Genomic DNA, 27,005 nt, shown 5'->3' with positions numbered 1-27,005 from the left:
ATCACTGTTGTTCTGGACATTGTGATCTTCTTCAGCACTAATGGCAGCAGATTTAAAGGTGGGAAAGCATACGCTAGTTCGAAATCCCAGATTTGTGCAAGAGCGTCTATTGCCGTTGGATTGTCTCTGGTATTCAGGGAAAAGAAACGTTGACATTTGGCATTTTCCCTGTTGGCAAACAAATCTATGACAGGAGTCCCCCAGATTGATGTTATCCATTGATATACCTCGTGATTCAACTCCCATTCCATGTTCGACAACTGTTTGCGACTGAGCAGATCTGCTAGTACATTCAAAGAGCCTTTCAGATGGATAGCTGTGAGAGACAACAGACTTCTCTCCGCTAAATCCATAATCTCCAGTGAGAGTGACAGTAGCTTGCGAGACCTTGTTCCCCCTTGGCGATTTATATATGCCACTACTGTAGAATTGTCTGTCCTTATCTGAACATGCTTTGATTCTACAAGATGTTGTGTTGCCACTAGTGCTAGTTTCACCGCCATCAGCTCTCTGTAATTTGAAGACTGATCTTTCATATGAGACTGCCATAGACCCTGCACCTTGAAGTCCTGAACATGCGCCCCCCATCCTGACAAACTTGCGTCTGTGGTTACTATTAGTTGTGTCGGAAACACCCACTGCTTGCCCTGAGTCAGGTTGTGATTCACAGTCCACCATTGTAAGTCTTCTTTCACAATGTTCGGAATTTGTATCACTTGATCTAACGATTCCATTGATGTGCTCCAATTCCCTAGAATCCATGTTTGCAGTGATCGAGCATGCTTCATTGCCCACTGTACTGCTGGTGCTACTGAATTCAGAAGACCCAATAATCTCATCCCATCTCGAATAGATATTCTTTCTAACGTTCTGAAATTTTCTACCTGGTGAACTACTTTTAACACTTTCTGCTCTGGTAGAAACATTTTTTGTTGAATCGAATCTATAATGAATCCCAGAAACACTATATTCTGTGTCAGCTCCAGCTGTGACTTTTCTAGGCTGACAATCCATCCTGCTGCATGCAGTTCCCTTAATACTGTCTCCCTGTGTCCTAATAATATTTGTTTTGACTCTGCAAATATTAGAAGATCGTCCAGGTAAGGGACAATCATTATCCCCCGTTTGTGTAGGGAGGATACTAGTTCCGCAATCACTTTGGTGAAAATTCTTGGAGCTGACTTTATGCCAAAGGGGAGGCAGCGAAATTGATAATGGGTCACTCCTGTAGTTTCTTTTATCGCAAACCTGAGAAATCTCTGGGATCTTAACTCGATCGGAACATGCCAATATGCATCCTTGAGGTCTATGCTTACCATGAAACAATTGGCAGTCAACAGATTTCTGAGGGAAAAAATCGACTCCATTCTGAACTTCTGATGTTTTATGAATGGGTTCAAGGGTTTGAGATTCAGGATGAGACGGAATTTTCCCGACGGCTTTTTCACCAAGAAAATTGTCGAGTAAAATCCTCTCCCCTGCTCCAAGATTGGCACCAAAGTAACTACGTTTCTTTGCAACATGTCCTGCAGAATAGAACTTATCGCTGTCTGTTCCTCTGTTGAGTGTAGTCCTTTTGTAATCACAAATCTTGTCGGTGGTTTTTGCTGAAACACAATATGGTATCCCGACTGGACTAGATTCAGAATGAATGGGCTGGTTGCAAATTTTTGCCAATGTGGTAGGAATAGGCCCAACCTTCCTCCCACGGGTGGCTCGTCGTCACTGCTGCTTCCTTGCGGAAGACTCAGTGCTACCAAACAGGGCGTTTGGTTTGTTTTGCTCTCGGGAAAATGACCAGGGTTTGCGTCTAGCCTGAGGTTTAGGTTTATTTTCCTGTCGGTTTTTACGAAAAAACTTCTTCCCTTGTCTAAATTGCCTCTTTTTGGGAAAACCTTTTTTATTATCTGAAGACCTTTCCAATATTTCATCTAATTGAGGGCCAAATAACAGGTCACCTGCAAAAGGTATAGTACATAATTTATTTTTGGATATATTACTACCCTCCCAGGTCTTAATCCAAATATTCCGTCTAGCAACATTGGATAAAGCTGCGGCCCTGGCCGTAAGGCGAATGGACTCTGTTGCAGCGTCAATAATAAAATTAATTGCTTTGAACATTACCGTAAATGAGTTAAGAATTATTTCTTTGCTGGACCCCATCTTAATATGACGCATCACTTGATGCATCCATAAGTCTAGCGTACGTCCTACACAAGTAGTAGCCGCAGCAGGGCGAAAATTCGCACATATTGCTGACCACGTCTTTTTTAACGCAAATTCTGCCTTTTTATCCGATGGATCTTTTAAAAACCCCAGGTCTTCAAAAGATAACTCGTTTTCTTTCTGTACCTGAGAAAAAGCTGCATCTAGTTTAGGACATTTATCCCATTGGCTTCAATTCATCAAAGGGTGTTCGATAACAAAACCCCAGTCCTTAAAATACCGCATTCGGTATTTTACACTTCACTGTGCTAATTCATCAATATTTTCCCATGTGTGGTAGAGGTTCGTTAAGTTACCGAACTACTAGGCTTCAATTCATCAAAGGCTGTTAGATAACAGCAGAGTGGTGCAGAGCAGCTTGGAATGTCCCTGTGTTGTTACAAGCTGATAACAATAGAAGGCATCCAGACATCCCTTTGTGATGTAAAGGTGTTATAGTTACTGTTATTTATACTGCCTCTGCTGCTCTGAATCTGTCGATCAGTCTTTCTTAACATTTTATTTATTTGCCACAACGTAGATGAACTTCCTGGAGACATTATAAATGCCATGCTTGGTGATTTCACCACCAGCATCTTTGCATTATCAAACAGGGCCTGAAAGGGTTACACCACCGAAGGGAATCTGGGGATATATTTTGACCCGTTCTCTCTGCTCACTGCTTGGGGGGTCTGAAAGCTTGTGTGGAGAAGCCTGTGTGACCTATCAGCGGCACTTGCAGGAGAACAGGGGCTGTTTCTATTGGCTGCCTGCTCCTGCTAATCATGAAAACATTCACACAGAAGGCTTTCGAAGCCTGTAACGACAGGGGAGAGCTGGAGATAAACACCGAATGTGTTAGCGAATGTGGGAACCTTGATGAATTAACATTTGTTGAGCACATGTCGGTAATTTATCTCATTGCTGTGTCATTTCAGCTTCTCATTCGGTAACAGCTTTGATGAATTAACATTTTCTAAAGTGCTTCGTTAAGTCAGCTGTTTTCAGCATTACCGAATGCGGTAATGCTTGATGAATTGAAGCCACTGTCTGCAATCATCCTCTGCAAAAGGGAATCTTCGTTTAAATCCTCTAGATAAAAAAACTTTTCTATCAGGGTTTTTCCACTGACTATCAATTAACTGTTTTGTTGAAGTATGGACCGGAAAAACCATTGGTTTAGATCCCTCCATTCCCGCATACAATGCGTCGTGAGTAGATAGAGATGTCGGGGAATCCTCATTTAAACCTAATGAATCATAAATTGCTTTTAAAAGCTCATCAGTTTCATTGGCTGAAAACCTAAACTTAGACGGTTTATCCTGGTCCTTTTCTGAAAGTTCATCTTCAGAATCACACTCAGAAATTTCTTCTGAGTATTCTGGTTCAGAATCCGATAAAATAGGACGATCTGTTTTAGCTGTAGCTTTCCCATGCTTTGCAGTTGGTATCACATTATCAGCTGATTTTTCACTGGGATTGTTAATTCCGGCTATTTGTGTTTGATCTATAATTTGTGAAATCTGTGCCGGATGTAAACTTGGATTTAATGCCCCAGAAGGCTGGTCCACAATAATAGGTTGCTGTATCACCGATTGTGCAACAGGAACGGTTGGAAATACAGTTCCCGAGGTACCAGGTACATGAGCAATTACAACTGGCGGTTGATTAACCGATGATTGTGCAGCCATAGATTCCCTAAAGACTTTCATAGATTCCGTCATTTCTTTACGGACCATTTTAAGAAAGTCCTTATAAGCTACCGCTGATTCTTCGTTTAGAACTCTTGTAGCACATGACTGACAAAGTAATTTATTCCAAGGCACTGGCAGTTTTATGTTACAAGAGGGACAGCGTTTCTTAGGCCTAACAGCTTCTGATGCTTCTGTAGCCGTAGTAGTATTGGTAGATGTAGTAGAAGCAGTCACAGAAGCTGCAGGATTCTGTAATAAAACATACCAAAACAACTTTTGTAAACCCACCTATACAAAAATCGGGGTATATTATACACAAGAAATGATACAAAACTTTATATGCCAAGTTGTATCATCAATAATCCTCCCCATCAGCAGCCCCAGCATTGAGCCATCTCATCTACAGGCAACACATAAACAACTGTTTTTTTGTGTTTTAAAAACGATACCTTGTTGGTATCCTGCCTCGGCTCCTGCCCTCTGGGATCATCCTGAGTGGCCGGTTGACCTGCTCCTGATCCCGCTGCTGAATCCATACTGCGTCCTGCACGAGTGCAGAGACGCGGAGGACGCCACCAGTTCTTCTACCGAGCGGGCGGAAGTGCGTCATCAGGAAGCGGAAACACTCCGTCCGCCATCTTGGATGCTGGCACGCTGCGTACTCCGGCCTCCGCCTCCTCACAGCGCACTCCCCGCACTTCCAGTCGGCGGCACCTGCCATACGAAGAACCACCATATGCAGCCTTCTCTCCCCCGGACACAACTATGCTTATGGAGAGGTAAGCGGGCACATAGGAGATCCATAGCCTAATGTATCCATCTGCACCCGCAGCGCCAACAGCCCTTAGCCACCCAGGCTCTCCAGGACATGCAGCGCTGTACAGAGAGACCTGTCCCTGGAACAGGAAACATCTATACTGCCGAGCACCTGACAAATCTTTTAATTTATAGAGAGGCTTGTGGATGTTTCCTGTTTCCTGGGAGGGACCGGATCTCGATGTATACCTGTCCTGGAGGGTTAATGGAAAAAAAATCATACTGCTGTGAGAACTGTGGCAGCCCCTGCACTTACTCACCTCCCTGGGATCCAGCGCTGCAATTCTGCCTTTGTCCTCTGGATGCAACCCCTATAGTGAGATCACCGACTACAAACGGCAAAGAATGTCTGCCAGCATCTGGATACCAGGGAGGCAAGCTGAAACACCCGCTTTGCTGCACTATTTCTGCATACCTCCTGGTGGCTACCACGAGTCAGGCTCGGGGTTACCGCTCCCGGATTCTTTTTTCCACCCCGAGCCAAGGAGGTTGTTAAGGCTACCATTTAAGTCAATCTCCATCCTCCAAAACCATTCTGTGTATTTAGGTGCAGAAGCAATCGAGGACCTTTGAATTTAAAGGGAACCTGAGTGAGAGCCATATGGAGGCTGCCATATTCATTTCCATTTAAACAATTCCAGCTGCATGACAGTCCTGCTAATCTCTATTGGCTGCAGTAGTTTCTAAATCACACACCTGAAACAAGCATGCAGCTATCAGACTTCAGTCAGAAACACCTAACCTGCACGCTTGTTTAAGGTCTATGGCTTAAAGAGGAACTGTCGCGAAAATCTTAAAAATTTAAACCGCATATAAATAAGAAGTTCATTTCTTCCAGAGTAAAATGAACCATGAATTACTTTTCTCCTATGTTGCTGTCACTTACAGTATTAAAAATCAGATTACCAACCGATTTTGGGCTAGTCCATCTCTCCATAGGGGATTCTCAGCATGACCTTTATTTTTTATAAATCTTTATTATTCTTTATAAAGCTCATCGGAGCACAAGCTTCCAATCCCCGGCGTCTTTTTGGCACCTTCAACTCCCTGCTTAAACCCACCCCCCCACCTTCCGTTTCCTCCCTCTCTGCCACAGATTTAGCCACCCACTTCACCAACAAAATAGTCTCCATCCGTCAGGAAATATCCAATCTTCAATCTTCACCTCCCACCCGCTCACAACCAACTCCTCCTCCACCCTATCCTCCCCTCACCTCCTTCACTCCTACTACCATTGAGGAAGTCAACCACCTACTGCAGACTTCCCATGCCACTACCTCCCCCCTTGACCCTATCCCTTCTGATCTACTTCAGCCTCACTTCACGGATTTGGCCCAGTCCTCACTACCCTGGTTAACCTCTCCCTATCCACATGCACCTTCCCCTCAGACTTCAAGCAGGCCACAGTACTGCCCCTGCTCAAGAAAGTAATAAGAGACAGCAAGTCAAAGGAAATCTTACGTATAGCACTATTCAGGCAAGAACATTTCAGCTTTTTACTGAAGAATGCCTCTTAAAGCCTGAGTCCAAAAATAATTTTTGTTATAGTTTTGGATAGTATGGTAAAGGATTGTTGCCCTGTGTGCCCATCTGTGAGAATTCCCCACGCTTCCTGTACAAGAAGTAGGAAAATCACTTAACAAATAAAGCATTTGACCATAGAAGAGAAGTGAGAACCTACTAGTTTTTGTTGCTGTCTAGGGATGGTCAGTGGGATTTAATAATTCCAAGTTGAGGCAGGATTAGGCAAGTCTATGCTACTTGAAAAAGAACCAATCTAATTCCACCTTGGCGAGATCTGATTGGTCCTATTTCAAGCTTCATAATTTTGTGTAATCCAGCATCAATCCTTATTGGCATCTCATTGACCACACTTTTTACTGTTTCTCACTTCCTGTCCTCAGGACTATCAGCACTAAGTTCCATAAAGGTCCTAGAAACAAGAAGTGAGGGAAAAACCTCTATCCAAAACTAAAATTAAGAGAAAAAAAAAAAAGTTTCTGCATCCTCTTAGCTACATCGACATAGGTTCTACTGAAAGGATTCTGTATCTTACCCTTAAGTAAATTAACTTTGAGAGGTCACCAACTTGAGATATGTTGTTATCTGACAAATCCAAATGCTGAAGGGAAGTACAGCTGTTTATCTGATCAATAACCTTCATTAAAAAAGAAAAAAAACAAAAAAAACATAGTTACATAGTTAGTTGGGTTGAAAGAAGACCATAGAGTTCAACCAGAAAACAACATTAGTAGGCAACATTTATGAATATCCTTTCTTTTTTGCTCCATCTCTGAAGTGAACAGAAGCATGGTAATACTGCCTAGTACAGACATGGACAAATGTGTTGGTGCCCCTCTGTAAAAACCCTGCACAATAAAACTTGAAACTGTCAAGTACAGTAATTGGCACCCATCTGAGCTTGTTCTCGATTTAACAAGAATCATACTTTGCTTTAGGCTGCTTTCACAGTAAGACGTTACAGGCGCACGTTAGTGCAGCCTGTAACGCAGCCCCACCGCACAGCAATGAAAAATCAATGGGTTGTTCACAGTGCCCACGTTGCGTTACATTGTAACGCAGCAAGTTAAAAAAAAGTGCTGCATGCTGTGCGTTATACGCGGCTAAGCCGCGTTAGACTGTTTGCACATGCTCAGTGATGTTGGAAGAGGTCTCCCCTCCTCCTCCGCGGCCAGCCACATGGCTAATTAATATTCACTGCACTGTGACGTGCAGTGTTTACTTCTTGGAGCGGCCGCTCTGTGCGGCGATTGGCTGGTGGGACCACGTGATGCGGATCACGTGGTCTCCGCATCGCACAGCACAAAAAAGGCGCACCAAGAGCTGCATAACGCAGCTCATGGTAGCAGCGTCCTCCAGCACCACCAGGCGTTGCATTAGGGGCTCGTTATGCGACCTATAACGTCCCCTAAAACGTAACGTCCTGGTGGGAAAGAAGCCTTAGGGCCTGTTTCCACTACATGCAGATTGGATGCAGAAAAACTGACTCCAATGAATTCCTATGGGAAAATCTGCATCAGAAAAATCGCATTTAGTGGAGACAGGCTCATAGGCATTTATTGGAGTCAGTTTTTCTGCATCCAATCTGCGTGTAGTGGAAACAGGCCCTTAGAGTTTTGAATCAACAGAATATTTCAGATAACACTAAAGAAAATGGCACGGGGCAAAAATGATGAGACCTTAAATGTAATATTGTGTAGCACAACCATTAGAGGCAATCACTGTACAGAAGTGATTCCTATAGCTCTCAGTGTGTGACATCTGATCCTGATAAGAGGTAGGTTGGCCCACTCTAAGTTTTAAGTGTTCTTTCTGTCTTCCCTTAGTAAAATGTGTCTAAAGGTAAACTGCATTGAATATGGTCTTACATTCTCCCTACCTCATTTGGAAAAACAAGATTGCTGTGGCACCCACTCAGTGCAGTCAAGATTTATTTTTTGTGGAGTCTGATCACATAAGCAACCCTAGCCACTCCCCTTGCACCCCTACATGATCATATTGAGCTCTGCATACAGCAGAGGATGGCTTACAAACATGTAGCTGTGAAGTGGAACTGGCCATGCCCTGTGAAGCTGTACTGTGTGATGTACATATGCAGTTTCTCCTGGGGCCTGATCTAAACACAAACATCTATGAGCATGTGCTCTTTCCACATAGCAGCCAGATCAGAGATGTGCGTGGTTGGGTGCTCAGCCACAGGTAAAGTCAAGCACCTGAAAAGCGGTGAAGGATTTTGTAAACACTTTATGGAGACACTCATAATTAAAATTTCCACTTCCAATGGAATGGCACATTAAAGCTCATATCCAAGCACAGACCTAAATATACTAAAATATTCACTTTCTGGTGTGAAATTAAAACTATTACAGGTAAAGGTTGTGTTAAAAAAAAATAAAAAATTGGTCACTTAACCTGAAGCAGCTGAGTTGAATGAGCTAATAGCAAGCTCTCTAAAAAGAGGTTGCTGCAGGTGGAGGGGCAGCAATACTTCCTAGCTGCTAACTCTGCAAATATGGGTAACACACCAGCTGCATACAGATGGGGCTGCACAATGACACGGAGTGGGAAGAACCGGACTCGGAGTCCGGGGGCGCTTTACACAAACAGGCCTACAAGGTAGAGAGTTGCACACAGAAGGGCGTGCATGGGTTGAGGTTATGCACACAGAAAAATTACACATGGTCCATAAACCTGCACATGGAAGAGGGTTGCATACAGGGGGCTTGGACTGGAAACTGCACACAGAAGAGAGGCAAAACTTCCACTTTGACCTCTGCCATACTCAGCAGGCACAGATTTGCCAGCATCATTAAATGCATCACACTAATACCTTTAAATTGTTGCCTGCAAGGTTAAGCCACTCTAAGTGTACCAAGTCTTTGAGTCCTTCCACATATCCAATGCTATTATGAGGTAGATTTAATACTCGAAGATGGATTAATTTAGAAACTCCCATCATCCGCACAAGCCGATTGTTGGCTACAGATAGCTAAAAAATAAACATACATAAAAAAAAAAAAACACACTGAATACTCATGATCAACACATATTAATTCAGTATATCTATACATACAGTGTTTACAGAAGTCAATTCATTTAGACTGAACACAACAGTAATTTCTCCTACCATTTTATTGCCTGATCAAAACAGAATTCTGACTAAAGCCTCACACACATAGCTAATCATCAGCAAAGATCAGTGTTCTCCCCAGGCTCTTTTAGCCGGGTGCTCCACCCGGCTAGTTTTGGTGACCACCCGGGTGTCATCGGCTCACCTCTTCCTATGCTGTAAGCTGAGTTGCGCACAGAGGCACCGGCACTGCATTCTCTAATTACGCCCCATCCGGCTAATTTTTCATGCCACCCGGCTACAATTTCATGCCACCCGGCTGGAAAAAAATTCTGGGGAGAACACTGAAAGATGATTATTGAGCACCTTCTTGGCTGAGACTCTAACATACATACAACTGCCTCAAACGTCATATAGTGATCCGGCAGGCCAGATCACTAAACCACACCGGTGATTGACTGAATTCTATTTACAACAACCACGAGCATCCTGAACATCTAAAAATAAAGCATTCAAGTTCAAAAAGACACTGTTGGACAAATGATCATACCAAGAACAGTTTAGGCCCGTCCTTGTACCAAATACCATCACCAGTTAGTTACAAGAAATTGGGCATGTTTTCGGTCCTGTATACGCTCCTATCCATGCACTGCAAAGGTTTCAAATGGATCAAGATTATGCACACACAAAAGATGGATGACAACGACCGGCAACAACTAAAAATGTTCAAACTTAAGGCTCATACACACATCAGACCATAGTCTTTTGAAAATGAAAGATCACAGATCTGTTTTACCCCCTTCCATGTAGTATGAGAGCCATACTCTACACAGTCTATTCTATGGAGCTGAACTCCCCATCAGAAAAAAATCTTTGCAAGATGCTGCACACACAGATGCTGTACAGACACAAAAGATCTGTAGCTGCAAAAGATCTGTTCCTGCCAAAAATCCAACCCTGCAAATTGCAATGATAGTCTATGAGATCTGCAGATCATCGTACACACATGATTTAACTGACATTCATCTGCAGATCAGATCCACCAGGTTGGATTTTCAGATCTGCAGATCTGTCAGTTAAATCATGTGTGTACGATGATCTGCAGATCTCATAGACTATCATTGCAATTTGCAGGGTTGGATTTTTGGCAGGAACAGATCTTTTGCAGCTACTGATCTTTTGTGTCTGTACAGCATCTGTGTGTGCAGCATCTTGAAAAGTTTTTTTTCTGATGGGGAGTTCAGCTCCATAGAATAGACTGTGTAGGTATGGCTCTCATACTACATGGAAGGGGGTAAAACTGGTCTGTGATCTTTCATTTTCCAAAGACCATGGTCTGATGTGTGTATGAGCCTTAAGTTGGTTCAGCTGTTCAGTCACTGTTAGACCTAACACACACATGTAAATGGTTAATCATTCATTGTGTACAGAGGCCATAAGAATGCAATACATGGATTGCGAATTCTGAATAATTTACTACATTCTACCATATGTCACTTCTTTAAGAAACACTAAACCACTTTTCCACACAATATTGGTTAGTGACAGGTGTAAACCTATGGTGAGTCGAAGGGAAAAAAAAAAAAAAAAAAAAAAAAAAAAAAAAGGTACATTATTATGATTTCAGACTGCAATAGCAGCAGTCACAGTGTTCTCCCCAGGCTCTTTTAGCCGGGTGCAAAACCCAGCTAATTTTGGGGAGCACCCAGCTGTCATCAGCTCGCCGGCCTCATCCTCCTCCTATGTTGTAAACAGAGTTGTGCCAGCCCTGCATTCCTATGGTTGCACCGCACCCAGCTACTTTTTTATGCCACCCGGTTGGGAAAAAAATTCTGGGGAGAACAAGGAGTCAGAATATGCAACAAAAAAAAGGGGAGAGTCAGAATAGGTTTTCTAACATATCCACATCAGTCATTACTCCATGTTGGCAAGCGAGAAACGTCTAGCATGAAAGATGTTACAATAACCCAATGCAGCACAAAATCCTCAAAGGAATAGCACACGCCATGATTGGCAGGTTTTTCTTTTTAACTCCAAAATATATATACAAACATTAAGATTACCAGCATGTATGCAATTACACAGTGACTTATGCAAATTGCGTAACAGGCTATATACCCTACATGCACCACTTATGTTGCTTGAGTAACATGCAACGGAAGTGGTGAGTGTATATAGCACATTACACAATTTGTGTAAATTACTGCAAAAATACTGGTAATCTTAATGTGCGCTACCTGCACAGATTAAGATTAAATTGCTTAAGTGGATCAAACCCATGATTCTGATTTATACTTATTTTGGGACTAGGTAACATAACAAATGGTCAGTTGGCACACAGAATTTTCAGGATATGCTATTCCTGTCAGTGCCCCTAGTTCTTTTAGCGCTAGTGTACATGGGCCTTTGGCTTGGTCTGAATGCATTTCAGTGACATACAATCATTTTCTTCTCAATTCAAGTTATGGATCAACTCGGCTCAACCCCATCTCCTTATTCACTAAAATAGCTGGGACATGAACTGAGGTTAAACTGAAGGCAAATATTTACCGGTAGTCACACAAACGACTTCCACTTTCTCAGTAGCCACCATAACTGGAAGGGCATATATACTTATTTAGATAACGTGAAACGAAGAACTAAAACTTCACATCCTGTGATGCTCCAAGTCATGCAAACCACAACCATCACTTGCAGCTGTTGCATTTATCCTTTTTCTTGTACCTTATGATTGGCAGATTTTTCATGTCTAACACATATATATATATATATATATATATATATATATATATATATATATATATATATATATATATATATATATATATATATATATATATATATATATATATATATATATATAGTATTGCTTGTTTACCTGAGTGAGATTTTTGCATTTTTCCAAGTGTTCCAATTTGATGATCTGATTCTTGTCTAGAATCAGAGTCCGTGTGTCGGCCCCACATGGCAGTGTGGTAGTAAGTTTCTGGAGACCTTGTCCAGATAGATCCACTGCAGTGACTGCAGGAAGAGAAGTACATTTCAAACATAAGCAAAAAAATGACACTGAAGAGAACTTGTCATGACAGCAATTATAGTTCTATTGTGACAGACACGTTAAAGCACATCTGAAATGAGAGTGATATATGGAGACTGCAAAGGTTTCCGGTGTGAAGCACATTGGTCTGAGGAAATTTTGCCCAAATCACACACACACAGCCTTCTAAAAGGAAATCCTTGTGCATGAGTGATTGCCTTTACTGGACATGCTTAGTTCATTGGTTCATGAATTTATGCATGTGCAGATGAATTCCACTCATTCATGTCCACTTCTGGTATACAAGATTCATAACATCTATGCTAACATGAACAGGAGGGACTGAAAAAAGCAGTAAGAGCTTTCACACAATTATAAGAACATTGCTTATTATTTAAAAAACAAACAAATAAATCAATTTGGGTTCGTTTTAGTTTAATCACTTATGGTTTTTGGATGCAAATCTCAAGCCCAAATTAGCTACTCTACAGGTTCCTGGGTGTGAGATTTACGTCCAGTACTAAAAATCGCCATCGCAATCCTGCCTATGCATGTGTGCACCCGCGCGTGTGCATTGATCCCATTGTGAATGATTGCTGCATTTACAAAGTTACAGTGGGAAAAAAAATAGTGGTTTAGTGTTTTAAATAAAAGTGACAGTTTATCATAAAAAATAAAGTTGTGTTAACTATACTGGGCCATAAGATTTGTGGACACCTGAAATGGCTGCTGCCAATAGGGAATGGATGCGGTCACTATGGCGACAGCTCGGGGTCCCAACAAAGTATTGATGCATTGAAATGTTATTGCCTAGCAATGCATCTATACAGCACTGGGGTCCCCAAACTATGTGACCCAGTGATCGCATGCAATAGCTACAAGACGCACAGGCTAGTGATAATGGTATGCTACATGTCCAACTAGTGATGAAATATGGCATGTATGGTATCATTTTAACCATTTGAGGTGTTTTCAAACTGTGGCTCTTGTCATGTAAACGATAGGAATGGGGAAATGGGCATTTATGACCAATTTCCACCAATGAATTGCCTGTGAAATTACATAATACTTGAAAAAAACATTACACAAAGAAAGCCTAGAATGTCCTGAAACAAAACAATATATGTATCACTTTGATGGCATAGGTAATAAAAAGTTATCAAAAGCGCTGATATACCAAAATTGTCATGAGCTTTAAAGAGAATCTGTATTGTTAAAAATCGCACAAAAGTAAACATACCAGTGCGTTAGGGGACATTTCCTATTACCCTCTGTCACAATTTCGCCGCTCCCCGCCGCATTAAAAGTGGTTAAAAACAGTTTTTAAAAGTTTGTTTATAAACAAACAAAATGGCCACCAAAACAGGAAGTAGGTTGATGTACAGTATGTCCACACATAGAAAATACACCCATACACAAGCAGGCTGTATACAGCCTTCCTTTTGAATCTCAAGAGATCATTTGTGTGTTTCTTTCCTCCTGCATCTCTCATGCACTGAAGTTTCAGGCTGCTCTTTTCTTCCTGCAAACAGCTTTGCCCTTGTCTGAATTTCCTCAGTATGTGAAAGCCCAGCCAGCTCAGAGGACGATTTATCCAGCTTGTAAAAGATAAGAGAGAAGAGAGAAGCTGCCCTAGTCTAAATAATACACAGGCAGTGTGCACAGAGGGGCCTGTAAGGGGGAGTTCATAGCAGAACCACAACACTGAAGAACTTGGCAGCCTTCCAGATACAGGCCGACAAGTCTGACAGGGGAAAGATACATTGATTTATTACAGAGACTGTGATAGCAGAAAGTGCTGCAGTAAGCCAGAACACATTAGAATAGCTTTTGGAACTTGTAGGATGATAAAAAACAGGATGCAATTTTTGTTACGGAGTCTCTTTAAGAGGTAAAAACCCCGTAACTTGAAAGTTAAACCTGAAGTGGTTAAAGGGAACCTGAGATGTTTATTTCCTTTTAAATAATGCACAGTGGCTGTCCTGCTGATCATCTGTCTGTTACTAAAGAAAACCTGTAACTAGAAAAAGTTCCCCTGGGGGGTACTCACCCCGGGTGGGGGAAGCCTCCGGATCCTATCGAGGCTTCTCCCATCCTCCTGTGTCCTACGGTGGTCTCGCTGTGCCTCTCCGAACAGCAGGGATGTAAATATTTACCTTTCCCACTCCAGCGCAGTATCGGCTCTCCGCTCAGAGATAGGCGGAAATAGCCGATCGCTGTCGGTCCGCTCTACTGCGCAGACGCAAGTCTCCTGCACCTGCATAGTAGAGCGGACCCGACAGAGATCGGCTATTTCCGCCTATCTTCGTGCTGAGAGCCACAACAGCGCACCCGCTTGAGCCAGGGAAGGTAAATATATCAAGCCTTGTCGAGCCACGATTGCGGGACACTTCAGGGGAGCTAGCGCTGGATTGCCTGCAGCTACAGGGGAGGGTGAAGCCTCATTGGGTAAGTACATCCCAGAGGAACTATTTTTTTTTTTGTTACAGGGTCTCTTTAAAGCAAACCTGAGATTTGGAATTAAGAAAAAAAATTACATACCTGGGGCTTCCTCCAGTCCCCTCCAGGCTTATCACTCCCAAGCCATCCTCCTCCACCTCCGTGTTCTTCCGCAATTGGCTCCAGAAAGTCCTCTGGTCCGGGGACAACTGCACATGCACACGCTCCCGGCGATGGGAGCAAGACAGGGAGCACGCATGGCCGAACTGCGCCTGCACTAACTGGCCCCTACTGGAGGACTTACCGGGGCCAGTTGCAGACAAACAAGGATGCGGAGGAGGATGGCATGGGATCAATAAGACTGGAGGGGGCTGGAGGAAGCCCCAGGTATGTACATTTTTTTTTCTTATGTCCCCATCTCAGGTACACTTCAGATGTACTAAACAGAGAGATCTGCAGGACTGCCAGGCAACTTCTATTGTTTAAAGGGAAATACATATGGCAGCTCCCATAAGTCTCACAAATGTGGTTTCTTTTAAAGGATACCTGTAGTTAGAACTAATAATAATAATAATAATAATAATAATAATAATAAGCGCAAACATCCAGAGGCTTCCATCTACAGTGGTATCTCCCTCCTTTTTGTTCCCCTTATGCTACTTTGCTTTAAAGGGGGGAAGGCATAAAGGGAGCTTCACCCAAGGTTTTGCTTGTGCTGGGGGTGTCAGTCCAGAGATTTCTAGTTACACTGAATGGTCTCCCCCCTTTCTGCTCTTATTCAAAAACACATGATCGCTGTACAACCCTTCTCCAACACAATCACTCTCTTGCCCCCCGGATATTGGTGCAGAAGGAGGGTTATAAAAGGTGGACCAGTCATGCCAAGTAAGGCCAGCCTTACTAGAATAACAAGAGGGGGGGGGGGGGGGGGGGGGAGGACTGAGGCACTTCAGGAACTTTTTAAGCACACTTAAATTGATAAGAATATGGTTTCTGATTTCAGGTACCCTTTAAATGTCAGCTTGCTGTCAGATAATTTAGTGTTCTGGCTTTCAGTAGCCACATGCAGACTTTTTGTTTAGTCACCACTAATTGTGCAACACAAAAATGCACATAAAGTCAATTTCATTCCAATATCTTATTATTAGCAGCATTCAGGGCATGCCCATTAGGGCAGCCCCCTCCTTCAACACCTTCAAGAAGGCCCTCAAAACTCACCTTTTCACTCTTGCCTACCACCCCTCACAATTGCTCTAAACCCACAGCCGAACTCTGGTCCCCTACCTCTCGTGTCCCTACCTCTCCCTCTAGATTGTAAGCCTTTGGGCAGGGTCCTCACTCCTTTTGTGTCCTACCTGATCATGCACCTCCATTACTGTGCACCCATGCTATGCATTTGAGTGAACCTAACTTGCCTATCTCCATGCTCCCCTCCAGTGACTGACTAAGCATTACCTTGTACTCATACTGTGCTGTGTGATCTGGTTTTCTTGTATTCCTGTATTGTCATATTGCTGTTTGTCACCCCTAAATATTGTCTGTAACCAAAATTAATGTCCAGCGCTGCGTAATATGTTGGCGCTTTATAAATACAACAAATAAATAAATAAAAATTCATAACCAAATGTCACCGTTTTACTTTTTGTTGATTTGTACCCTACAGTAAATCAAAGTGCAAATATTATGGTTGGTTGTTGCCCCTGATTTATTTTGTATTACGAAGGCCTCTAATTTCATGTAAATGTGATGTCTTCCCTTAACCTGTCAGTTAAACCGTCACTCTCGCATTACTTTTGAATGCCGGGATATGTAGTCCTATGGAACCATCTCAACGACCTCAGGAAGCAGTGCAGAACTACGACTCCCAGAAGCACCATCGGCGGCAAAGAGCCCCCTATTGTCCGCATATCAAAACACTATGGCAATAGAAAACAGGTAGAACTGACAGAAGGCAACCGGTAGCATTACGTTCTATTACCACACAAGTGGTCTGTCTACCACACAGGATCACTCACCGGTCTTATCAGGTCCAGCAACGGACTCCACTGGAGCAGATACCACCTCCTCCCCCGCCATATCTCTCTGCGCGCAGCGCTTCTCAGCTGCTCGGCAACCGAGTATCTGCCGTCATTTCCGGCAACACAAGCTTCTCCTACATACAGCACTCTGGACTTGGCTGCCATCTTGTGGTTGTATGGTAGAATTACGCCTCTCCTAGTCCAGTACCAAACGATTTCGACGCTAGTGGTTGAGGTGCTGCGATGTAATTAGCTGGGCAGCATTCCTGGGGAACGTGAATGAAGTCACAGGAGGGATGGGATCAAGGAAGCCTTTCTCGAGGCAGAACATGGGGATTACTTACATTGGGCTCTATTCACAAAACCATGTGCGGTAACTCTTTTTTGGGTGAAAAATTACCTCCAGTGATAATTCACTAAAAATAGTGAAAAAAGTGAGTATTCACTAAAAATGTACCAAGTGTGATAAATGTTTGATAAAAGTGCGGTAAAGCAGGTGATAAAACAGGTGATAAACAGGTGATAAAACAGGTGATAAAACTGTCAGTAATATGTACGGAAATAAAGCTTGTTTGACCACTGTAGGGCAGCCCATATGCTTGCCACCCATTATACAGAGACGACCCAGGAAAGCCAGTCACATTTAAAGTGGGACCTCAACTCTTGTACAGGACAGAAGGAAAACATATAGAAATGCACCCTGTATGTATATAATTTAGCCTGTCTAATTCCCCCTCATCTGTGAATAATCACAACTATAATTTGAGCTCTCAGCTGTGCCAGCTGGCTGCCTCAGCAGAGCAGCTAATGTGTAAACACAGGATGTTAACCCTATGTCTGCTTCCATGAAAGCAGGAAGTACATACACTGGAAATTGTTTGCTGGATTTGTATCAGCTGTAACAAAGAAATGTTTTTCTTTAAAGGTAATTATGATGTTGCTTATCTTTTAGAGCAGAGATGAATTTCCTCCTCGGCATCTATTAAATCATCTAAAAGACTGTACTAGGTCTGAAAGTGCGCCTTGAGATTAGACACACTCGTCTTTTCTGCCTTCTATGTAAAACTGACATAAACTCGAGCAAAAAAAAGCTCAAAAGGCTCCATCCTGAAGGCCAAAAACAGAGAAGTGATAATTATCACCTACCATTTGTAGGTGATAAAAACATCCTTAATTAACACCAACTTTTCAATTGAGAATCTCAAATTGGAGATAAATTTGAGGTAATTACCACACTTTTACCTCACTTTTACCGCATGAGGTAAAAAAAAATTGTGAATTTGAAAATGGAGATATTTTGGTCGGTGTTTATCACTACCTAATTTAACTCATGCGGTAACTCATTGAGAATAGAGCCCATTGACATGGAGAGTCGTGATGATGAAACAGCTGAAACCTGAGCCTTGTAAGATAACATCACTGTCCCATAAAATTCTGCTCTGAAAGGGCAAGTGCATTGCTTCACTTTTACAATAGGTTGTGAGCTGCTCTGATCAGGCAGGCAGCTCAGTTTCTCCCCTTTATTTACATAGAAGCTGGGGTCTGTGTGGCTAAGCTGCCTGCAACCTATCTTCCAGTTTAGGGCTGGTTCACACTGGCCAATTTTGCAGCACTCTGCTGATTGCCAGTGATCAGCAAAGCGCTGCTGCTAATGTATCCCTGTGGATACATTCACACAGCAGCGATTGCAATCAGTCGCAAACGCCCTGCATGCAGTGCTTTGGGAACAATTGCGCTGTGATTCTAGTTCCCTTGAACGGGAATCACAGAGTTAAATTGCGGTAAAATGCAAGATTTTGCCTGCTGAATTGCAAACACAATCGGGATTTAGGCGCCAGTGTGAACTAGCCCTTACAGTGTAATTACCCCTTCTGCAAACATAGGCACACTACTGGAAGTGACCTGAGCACCATCGTTTGAAACAAACCTCTCCCTAAGGGTGGTTAGTATACGGTATGTGTTTTTGGGGGACAGCTGCGATTTGTACTAATGTACAGGGGATGATCTCTAGCTTCCCCTCCCCCTAGTTTGCACAGGTGCCTCCATCTTACTTTTATGTGTATCACAGAACCACACAAAGCAAGCAGCTGTGGTGATATGCACCCCTTGATCAGCTGCCACAATAATGCATGCTGGGAGATGTAGTCCATAAATGTGAGGTGGAATCACATTTATAGACTACATCTCAAATGAATTGCGGAGGCCGATCAGGGGTGCATAATATCATCACAGCTGCTCTGAGCCGCATTTCTGTGGCACATGAAGAAGCAGGTCTATAGATTGTGAGCTAGTGTGACAACAGTAAAGCGCTGCAGAAGATGTCAGTGCTATATAAATACATAATAATAATATGCTAGGACATTAGACTATGACAGGATTAGATTGTGAGCACCTCTGAGGGACAGTCAGTGACTTGACTTTGTACTCTGTAATGTGCTGCAGGAGATGTCAGTGCTATATAAATATAAAATAATATGGTATGACATAACAATATAACTATGGCAGGCAGTGGCGTCGCTGTCACTAGGCAACAATAAATTTTGGCCTAGCGCGCCGTGTGTGACCATGGGCGCTCTCTCGCCACGTTGTGTGTGGGTTATTTTTTTTTTTTAATTATCAGGTCGCGCAGCCGGCTGTGACAGGCAGCTCAGGCTGTCCCACCTACTGATCTGCCCCCTCCCTCTTCCAGAGCGAGCAACCGCACGCTAGTCAGCTTTTACGTGCGGTGCCGCCGCCTACTGGTCCACCCCCTCTTCCTCTCCATGCAGAGCGAGCAGCCGCACGCTAGTTTGTTTATACGTGCGGTGCCGCCCCTAACTCCGCCCCCGCCTGCCACATACGCTGGAACGCATCGTGTGACCGAGAGTATGCGAGTGTGTGTGACGGCGCACCAGGACCAGTGCCACCGCCGGCTGCGCTACACTGTGCAAACACACTATCTGCAGAGGCGACACCGTGTGTGGTGGGTTCTTTTGAGTACTGTACAGTAAAAACAACTCTCTCTCTCTCTCTCCACACTGAAGGCATCCAAACTATAAATTAACACATGTGGAGATATAGTACATAACCGAAAAGTGTGACACACCTGAAAATGTCATATTCTAGGTTCTTCAAAGTAGCCACCTTTTGCTTTGATTACTGCTTTGCACACTCTTGGCGTTCTCTTGATGAGCATCAAGAGGTAGTCACCTGAAATGGTTTTCACTTCACAGGTGTTCCCTGTCAGGTTTAATAAGTGGGATTTCTTGCCTTATACATGGGGTTGGGACCATCAGTTGCATTGTGGAGAAGTCAGGTGGATACACAGCTGATAGTCCTACTGTATAGTCTGTTAGAATTTGTATTATGTCTTCTTGTCACAAGAAGCAGATACGGGCACCATCCATCATTCAGCTTGTTTATTGTGTAGATAGACACTTGTGCATCCACAGGACATCAAGCAAACATCACCTTAACAAGATGTGGGTACCTGTGCGGGGTGGAGGTGGGTGTTCAGGGCTGCAAATCGGTCGGCGACGGCCGTTTCGCGTCCAATAGGACGCTTGGTCACGCTGCGTTCCACAAAAATGGCGTCCAAGGCACTTCCGGTATATGTCTGGGATAAGCCCCGCCTCTTCCGGTTGTGCGACAGCGCCAGTGCTCGGAGTTTATTGGTCAGCATCAGAGTGGAGTTGGGTATCCAATGCGCAAACGGGGCAGGATGGCGCGTAATAGATGCGACCCAGGGGTCGCATGGCAAACGACTTAAAATTAACAATAAATTAAAATACAAGTCGGCCGGCTATGACAGCATCAAATATGTGCTGTCACCCTATTGCGTCGCACCAATGAGAGCGATACAGCTCCTAGGCATGCCAAAACACGGCAAACCTCCTAACCCCAAATCACTGGACCCAGACGCCACCTGGTGGCTGAATGAGTTAGTGCACCAATGTGAAATTATTTAACATAAAGTGGTGACTAAAAACAATAATAAACCGGGGCGGTAGGTACAGGAAGCCATTACGATTCTGCCTTTGTATATTACCCTAACTTACAGAACACATACCCCTACATATAAAAAGAAGGGGAAAGAGAGGGGGACTTAGTATCATAACATATAAAATCAAACACGTCCATCGCCGACCCATTTGCAGCCCTGAACACCCACCTCTACCCTGCATAGGTACCCACATCTTGTTAAGGTGATGTTTGCTTGATGTCCTGTTGATGCACAAGTGTCCATCTACACAATAAACAAGCTGAATGATGGATGGTGCCCGTATCTGCTTCTTGTTACAAGATTTCATGACGTTCTTCCTTCCCTCATTTATATATACGGGGCACACGTCAGTAGCTGTCAAGAAGATACGTGTGCAAGGGAACATCCATGTGCGGGAACTATTTGGCCTATACCACTTCTGCCCACTGTAAACCCTCCGTTTGCCCTCAGTAGGAGTGCCACACTTTCTCTTCTTTTGACAAGAATTTGTATTATGGCAAGAAAAAAGCAGCCAAGTAAAGAAAAACGAGAAGCCATCATTACTTTAAGAAATAAAGGTCAGTCAGTCCAAAAAATTGGGAAAACATTGAAAGTGTCCCCAAGTGCAGTCTCAAAAACCATCAAACGCTACAAAGAAAGTGGGTCACATGCGGACCGACCCAGGAAAGGAAGACCAAGAGTCACCTCTGCTGTGGAGGATAAGTTCATCCAAGTCACCAGCCTCAAAAATCGCAGGTTAACAGCAGCTCAGATTAGAGACCAGGTCAATGCCACACAGAGTTCTAGCAGCAGACACATCTCTAGAACAACTGTTAAGAGGAGACTGTGTGAATCAGACCTTCTTTGGTAGAATATCTGCTAGGAAACCACTGCTAAGGACAGGCAACAAGCAGAAGAAACGTGTTTGGGCTAAAGAATACAAGGAATGGACATTAGACCAGTGGATCCAAACAACTCAAGACTGCTGCGCTGAAGTTCCAAGGTGCCACAATGATGCTGGGGTGTCCCCTCTTTCCTGCAGTGTGTCACTCACAACATATAAAAAGCAGAGAAAACGGGGACTCCCTCAGTTTCAAAGGATCTTGATCCAACTTTAATGTAAGAACACAATACACGTCAAAGAATGTAATAATACACTCACTTTTTGGGTCCTAACTCCAATAGGACCCACTGGCTATAACCGCTTCCCACCAAGGTGGTACTCAGATCCGTTTCCAAAGTGCAAGGTGCTCGTATTGCTCACTTTCAACCCGACTGGTTTCAGCCTCCTGCCATCAGGAGTATTGATAGCGGGCGGGCAATTGACCAGTATATATACAAAATATCATAATTACCTTTCCTAGCGTCCAGTCCGCATTCGCTGTCCGTTCGCCGTTCAGTACAATGACTTCTGGCGGAAGTGGCTGCGCTCACTTCCGCTTCCGTCTGGAGTAATAGTTTTGTGAGCTCCATAAGTGTGACCCTTGGGCCGCACGTATCCCGTACTAGTTCGTTAAGGCTATTGCAAATATTTCCATCTGTCTTGCGCACCAAATGTGCGACCCAAACATCGCATAGGTCTCACGATTTACGTGAGGTGATTTGCGTGACTGGACGCTACTGCAATGTATACTTTTGCAGTGGCGCTGGCCCTATAGTCTCCCCGCTGTCACAAATGTATCTTTTGACAGTGCGACTATAAGGTCGCACTAATTTAACGGAACTATTTAAGGAAGGGACATCCCATCCAATAGTTAAAAGTTATTCAATAAATAAATTACATTCCTAAAACCCATTAACTTCCTAAATATACTCCTAATTCATCAATGGTATCTAAAAAATAAATACATTAACTTGCATAATAAAATTCTATTTCACAGTTAATGCCCCCTAGCAGTTAAAATCATTAGGACAGTCTCACAGTATATAGCACCTAAGAAGTCTAATTTCTGGGTATAAGCGACATCTAGTGGCTAATCAAAATATCACAGTCTCTGTTCCTACCTTATCTTCTAAATTTTCATCCAGTGGAAATCTGTGCTTTGGTTCCAACCACCGTGTCTTTGTGCAACGCTGAAAAGTTGAACGGATGGTCTCTACAAGCCTGGTTACCACCTTGAAGCATGGAGGAGGAGGTGTGATGGTGTAGGGGTGCTTTGCTGATGACACTGTTGGGGATTTATTCAAAATTGAAGGCATACTGAACCAGCATGACTACCACAGCATCTTGCAGAGGCATGCTATTCCATCCGGTTTGCGTTTACTTGGACCATCATTTATTTTTTAACAGGACAATGACCCCAAACACACCTCCAGGCTGTGTAAGGGCTATTTGTCCAGGAAGGAGAGTGATGGGGTGCTGCTCCAGATGACCTGGCCTCCACAGTCACTAGACCTGAACCCAATTGAGATGGTTTGGGGTGAGCTGGACCGCAGAGTGAAGGCAAAAGGGCCAACAAGTGCTAAGCATCTCTGGGAACTCCTTCAAGACTGTTGGAAGACCATTTCAGGCGACTACCTCTTGAAGCTCATCAAGAGAATGCCAAGAGTGTGCAAAGCCGTAATCAAAGCAAAAGGTGGCTACTTTGAAGAACCTAGAATATGACATATTTTCAGTTGTTTCACACTTGCTGGTTATGTACTATATTTCCACATGTGTTAATTCATAATTTGGATGCCTTCAGTGTGAATCTACAGTGTTTATAGTCATGAAAATAAAGAAAACTCTGAATGAGGTGTGTCCAAACGTGCATGTGTACGCGTGTGTATTTTCTGCTTAAAGGGCAACTGAAGTGACAGAGATGTGGAGGCTGCCATATTTATTTACTTTTAAGCAATACTAGTTGCCCAGCTATCCTGCTGATCCTCTGCCTCTAATACTTTTAGCCATAGCCCCTGAACAAGCATGCAGCAGATCATGTTTCTGACATTGTTAGATCTGACAAGATTAGCTGCATGCTTGTTTCTGGTGTGATTCAGACACTATTGTAGCCAAATAGATCAGCAGGACAGCTGGGCAACTGGTATCGTTTAAAAGGAGATAAATATGGCAGCTACCATATCACTCTCACTTCAGTTCAACTTTAACAGTCCTCCTCCCTCAAAAAATACATGGGGGTACTGCTCAAACAGGAGGAGACATTCATTGCTCCGTATTACACTTTATAGTACCCTTGAAGCGTGGGAGGAAAAAAATTTACTTACCTTAGTAGTGGTAAGCCTCTGGAGAGTCCAGAGGTGTCCTGTATGTGCTTACACTCCCCCCTTCCCCCAGGAGGCGTTCATCTAAACTTAATCATCTGGAGCCAGTTAACCATTTAAGGACCGAGCTAATTGAAATCTACGCCCTGTTTTGGTGGGCTCCTGGCTGGCAGGGCGTTGATTTCAATTAACCGCCGCTGCGCGCATCCACCGTTTCCCACATCTCACAGGCTCTGCCTGTCTCTATGACGGTAGAGCCATGTGAACCGGTCAGGAGCCGTTTCATTGGCTCCTGGCCGTGTCTATCAATGTAGCCGCTCCCATTGGCTTACATTAATAGACATGGTCAGGAGCCAATGAAAGCGGCTCCTGACCGGCTCACATGGCTCTGCCGTCATAGAGACGGCAGAGTCTATGTCCTGGGGGTCCCGGCGAGCTGTGATGACGGCGGTTGCAGCAGGTATGTGCGGCGATTCGTCTGTATTTCGTCAGGATTCCACGTTCCTGTACCAGCGGTCTCTGGTCCTTAAAGTGGATCCGAGGTGAACTTTTACACATTGCATAATTGTGTTCCTTTCCTATTGTTTATTGGGCATTCCTCAAGCCAAATACTTTTTTGTTTTAATACTCTAATTCCCTATAAACTAAAAAAGCCACGCCCCCAGGTTTTCAGAGAGCCAAGGCAGTAGCAAGGGCTCATGGGAGCTCAGTCTGGGCAGGAGGAGGGGGAGGTGTTACTAGCAATTTATTTCAGAGGCAGAGGGGAGGAGGGAGGAGGAGGAGAAGGGATTAGGCTGATGGCTCAAGATACAGATAAGCCTGCCTATGTGTAATGTTTACAAACAACATGGCCGCTGTCGTATCACAGGAATAAATAATCATATTCTATTAAAACTGTTTGCAGCTAGATTTGCTGTGTAAACCATCTAAACTTTAGGTAACATATGTAGACAAGTTAGTTGTTATAGTTAGTTTTTCATCTCGGATCCGCTTTAAGGGGGCAGAGATCGCTAGTACTTAAGTGGTTAAATAAGTTTCTTCCAGCTGTTGATGAGCTCATCACAACTGAGCATGTGCAGGTAAGATCCATTCATGCCTAGTAGAACTAAGCTGCTTGTGCCCTTTTTTCCTTCCACACTCAAGCACACGCACACACTTTGTTCTACTGGGCATGCATGGATTTTACTCGCACATGCTCAGTCTGGGACATGCTCGACCATGGTTGGGATCATGGCCAGAATATGAAGAGGGACCATGCGCTGGAATAGTGAGGTGTAAGAAGATGGTGGAAGCCTCTGGAGTAAAGACATTTCCCACTACAGAGTTAAAGAAAACCTGAACTGAAAATAAAAAGTCAAAATAACCATAAACAGGTCATACTTACCTCCCGTATAGTCTACTCCTCAATCTCTTTCTCCTCTCCTGCATCCCATTTGTCCACTGTGATCAGTGGAATTCTCCGTCCTCTATTTCAAAAATGGCCATTACCCCCAACAGCTTCCTGGTCAGCACACTGTTAAACTGTATTATCACCCATTTGAGTCATAGGGAAACATGGACATTCCCTTGCACATTCAGTTGTAACTGACAACTGCTGATATATGACTGACAGCAACTGGTATATTTCAGTTCTGACAAAATATTTTCAGAACTGGAAGGGATCACTGTAAGAAAATGGTGAGCCTCTGAGAGCAACTGACGGTGAAGTTAGTATGTAATACTCATTTGCAGTTACGTCATGTGTTTAGTTTAAATAATTTTCCTCGCTTCAGGTTCCTTTTAAGTATCAAACTTTTTATTTTCACCACACTTCAGGGGTAAGCTGTTTTTCAACTTCATATGAAAAAGGAAACACATCTGACTCATTCTCTTGAATGACAAATACAGTATTTTCTCATCATAATTCTTTGAGAGTATGGAAAGACTGTTTATATTTACTGCTCAACATCTCTACTTGTTTGTTTCCTTGCTTGACATGTAAAGCCTTGTGTTTTCCTTTTAAAGGGAATCTGAAGTGAAAATAAACTTAGGATATAATGATTTGTATGTGTAGTACAGCCAAGAAATAAAACATTAGGAGCAGAGACATGAGTCTAAAGGGGCCCATACACCTAACGATTTTCCCGCCGATATACTGCAGATTCGATCACGGTGATCGAATCTGCTGTGAAATCGTAGCGCAAACGCCGACAGAACGATCGTTTTCCATCCAAAATCAATCGTTCCCGTCGATCGGTCCGTGCGGAAGATTTCGCTCGATCGCCGGCGGGTTGGGAATGCGGCGATAGTGGCGGTCGAATGCCCGACGACCGACGCTAGCAGCAGTACATTACATGCTCCGGCTGGCGCAAGTCCCCGCTGCTTCTTCTCCGCTGGGTTCCGGACCGGCTGGCTTCACTTACTTCCTGTCCGGACAGGAAGTTTAAACAGTAGAGCACACTCTACTGTTTAAACTTCCTCGGACGTGAAGCCAGCCGGTCCGGAACCCAGCGGAGAAGAAGACAGCGGAGACCAGGGGGACTCACACCGGTCAGATCAGGTAATGTATAGCTGGCGGGGGGTGGGGGTATGGTGCGGCAGCTTCACAGATGGTGAATCGGTTTCATGCTGAAATCGCTTCACAATCTGTTTGCAGTAAAGGCAGCCATACGATCCCTCGATGATCAGATTCGATCAGAGAGGGATCTATCTGTTGGTCGATCTGATGGCAAATCGACCACCTTATTATGGTTTCCAGTACAGGAAGCGTTAGGAAACTACAGTTGTTATCTATGCAAAAGAGCTTATCTAAACTCCATGACTTTCAAAGTCACAGAGAGCTGTCTTCTGAAGCTTATCTCAAGTGTCTGTCACTGTATTTTGTTTTTTCAAAAGTTCACTAGCCTGAGTTTAATGTGAAAGTGTAAATATTAGGGAATAATGCAATGTTATTAAAAAAATATAATAATAATTATATAGCTGAAAATAAAAATATGAAACTATTTTCATTGATACTAATGTTCTAGTAATTATCGATAGTACGCAACCAATTCATTATATTATA

At 43.5% G+C, this 27,005-nt stretch overlaps 2 protein-coding genes across 5 annotated transcripts in view; both read right to left on the bottom strand.

Annotated features, from left to right (window-relative positions):
- The window catches only part of CEP97 (centrosomal protein 97), a 56,693-nt gene extending 39,771 nt beyond the window's left edge, over positions 1-16,922 (bottom strand). Inside the window, exons 1-4 of one of the 4 annotated variants that reach the window (XM_068268444.1) lie at positions 16,798-16,922; positions 12,185-12,327; positions 9,067-9,225; positions 6,772-6,873 (exon numbers count right to left, since the gene is read on the bottom strand). In XM_068268444.1, the coding sequence (XP_068124545.1) occupies positions 6,772-6,873; positions 9,067-9,225; positions 12,185-12,327; positions 16,798-16,858 (465 nt within the window). In that variant the 5' untranslated portion in view covers positions 16,859-16,922. Of the gene's footprint in view, positions 1-6,771; positions 6,874-9,066; positions 9,226-12,184; positions 12,328-16,413; positions 16,525-16,573; positions 16,750-16,797 lie in introns of those variants that run through there. The other 3 variants (XM_068268447.1, XM_068268446.1, XM_068268445.1) reach the window with 3 other exon arrangements.
- RPL24 (ribosomal protein L24) overlaps positions 1-27,005 on the bottom strand; it is a 145,266-nt gene that overhangs the window by 83,794 nt on the left and 34,467 nt on the right. The gene's annotated exons all lie outside the window — the stretch shown is intronic.

This window comes from Hyperolius riggenbachi, chromosome 2 (genome assembly GCF_040937935.1).
Source record: "Hyperolius riggenbachi isolate aHypRig1 chromosome 2, aHypRig1.pri, whole genome shotgun sequence".
Lineage (NCBI taxonomy): Eukaryota > Metazoa > Chordata > Amphibia > Anura > Hyperoliidae > Hyperolius > Hyperolius riggenbachi.
Note: the sequence above shows the minus strand (reverse complement) of the source record. Positions and strands in the feature narration are given on the sequence as shown.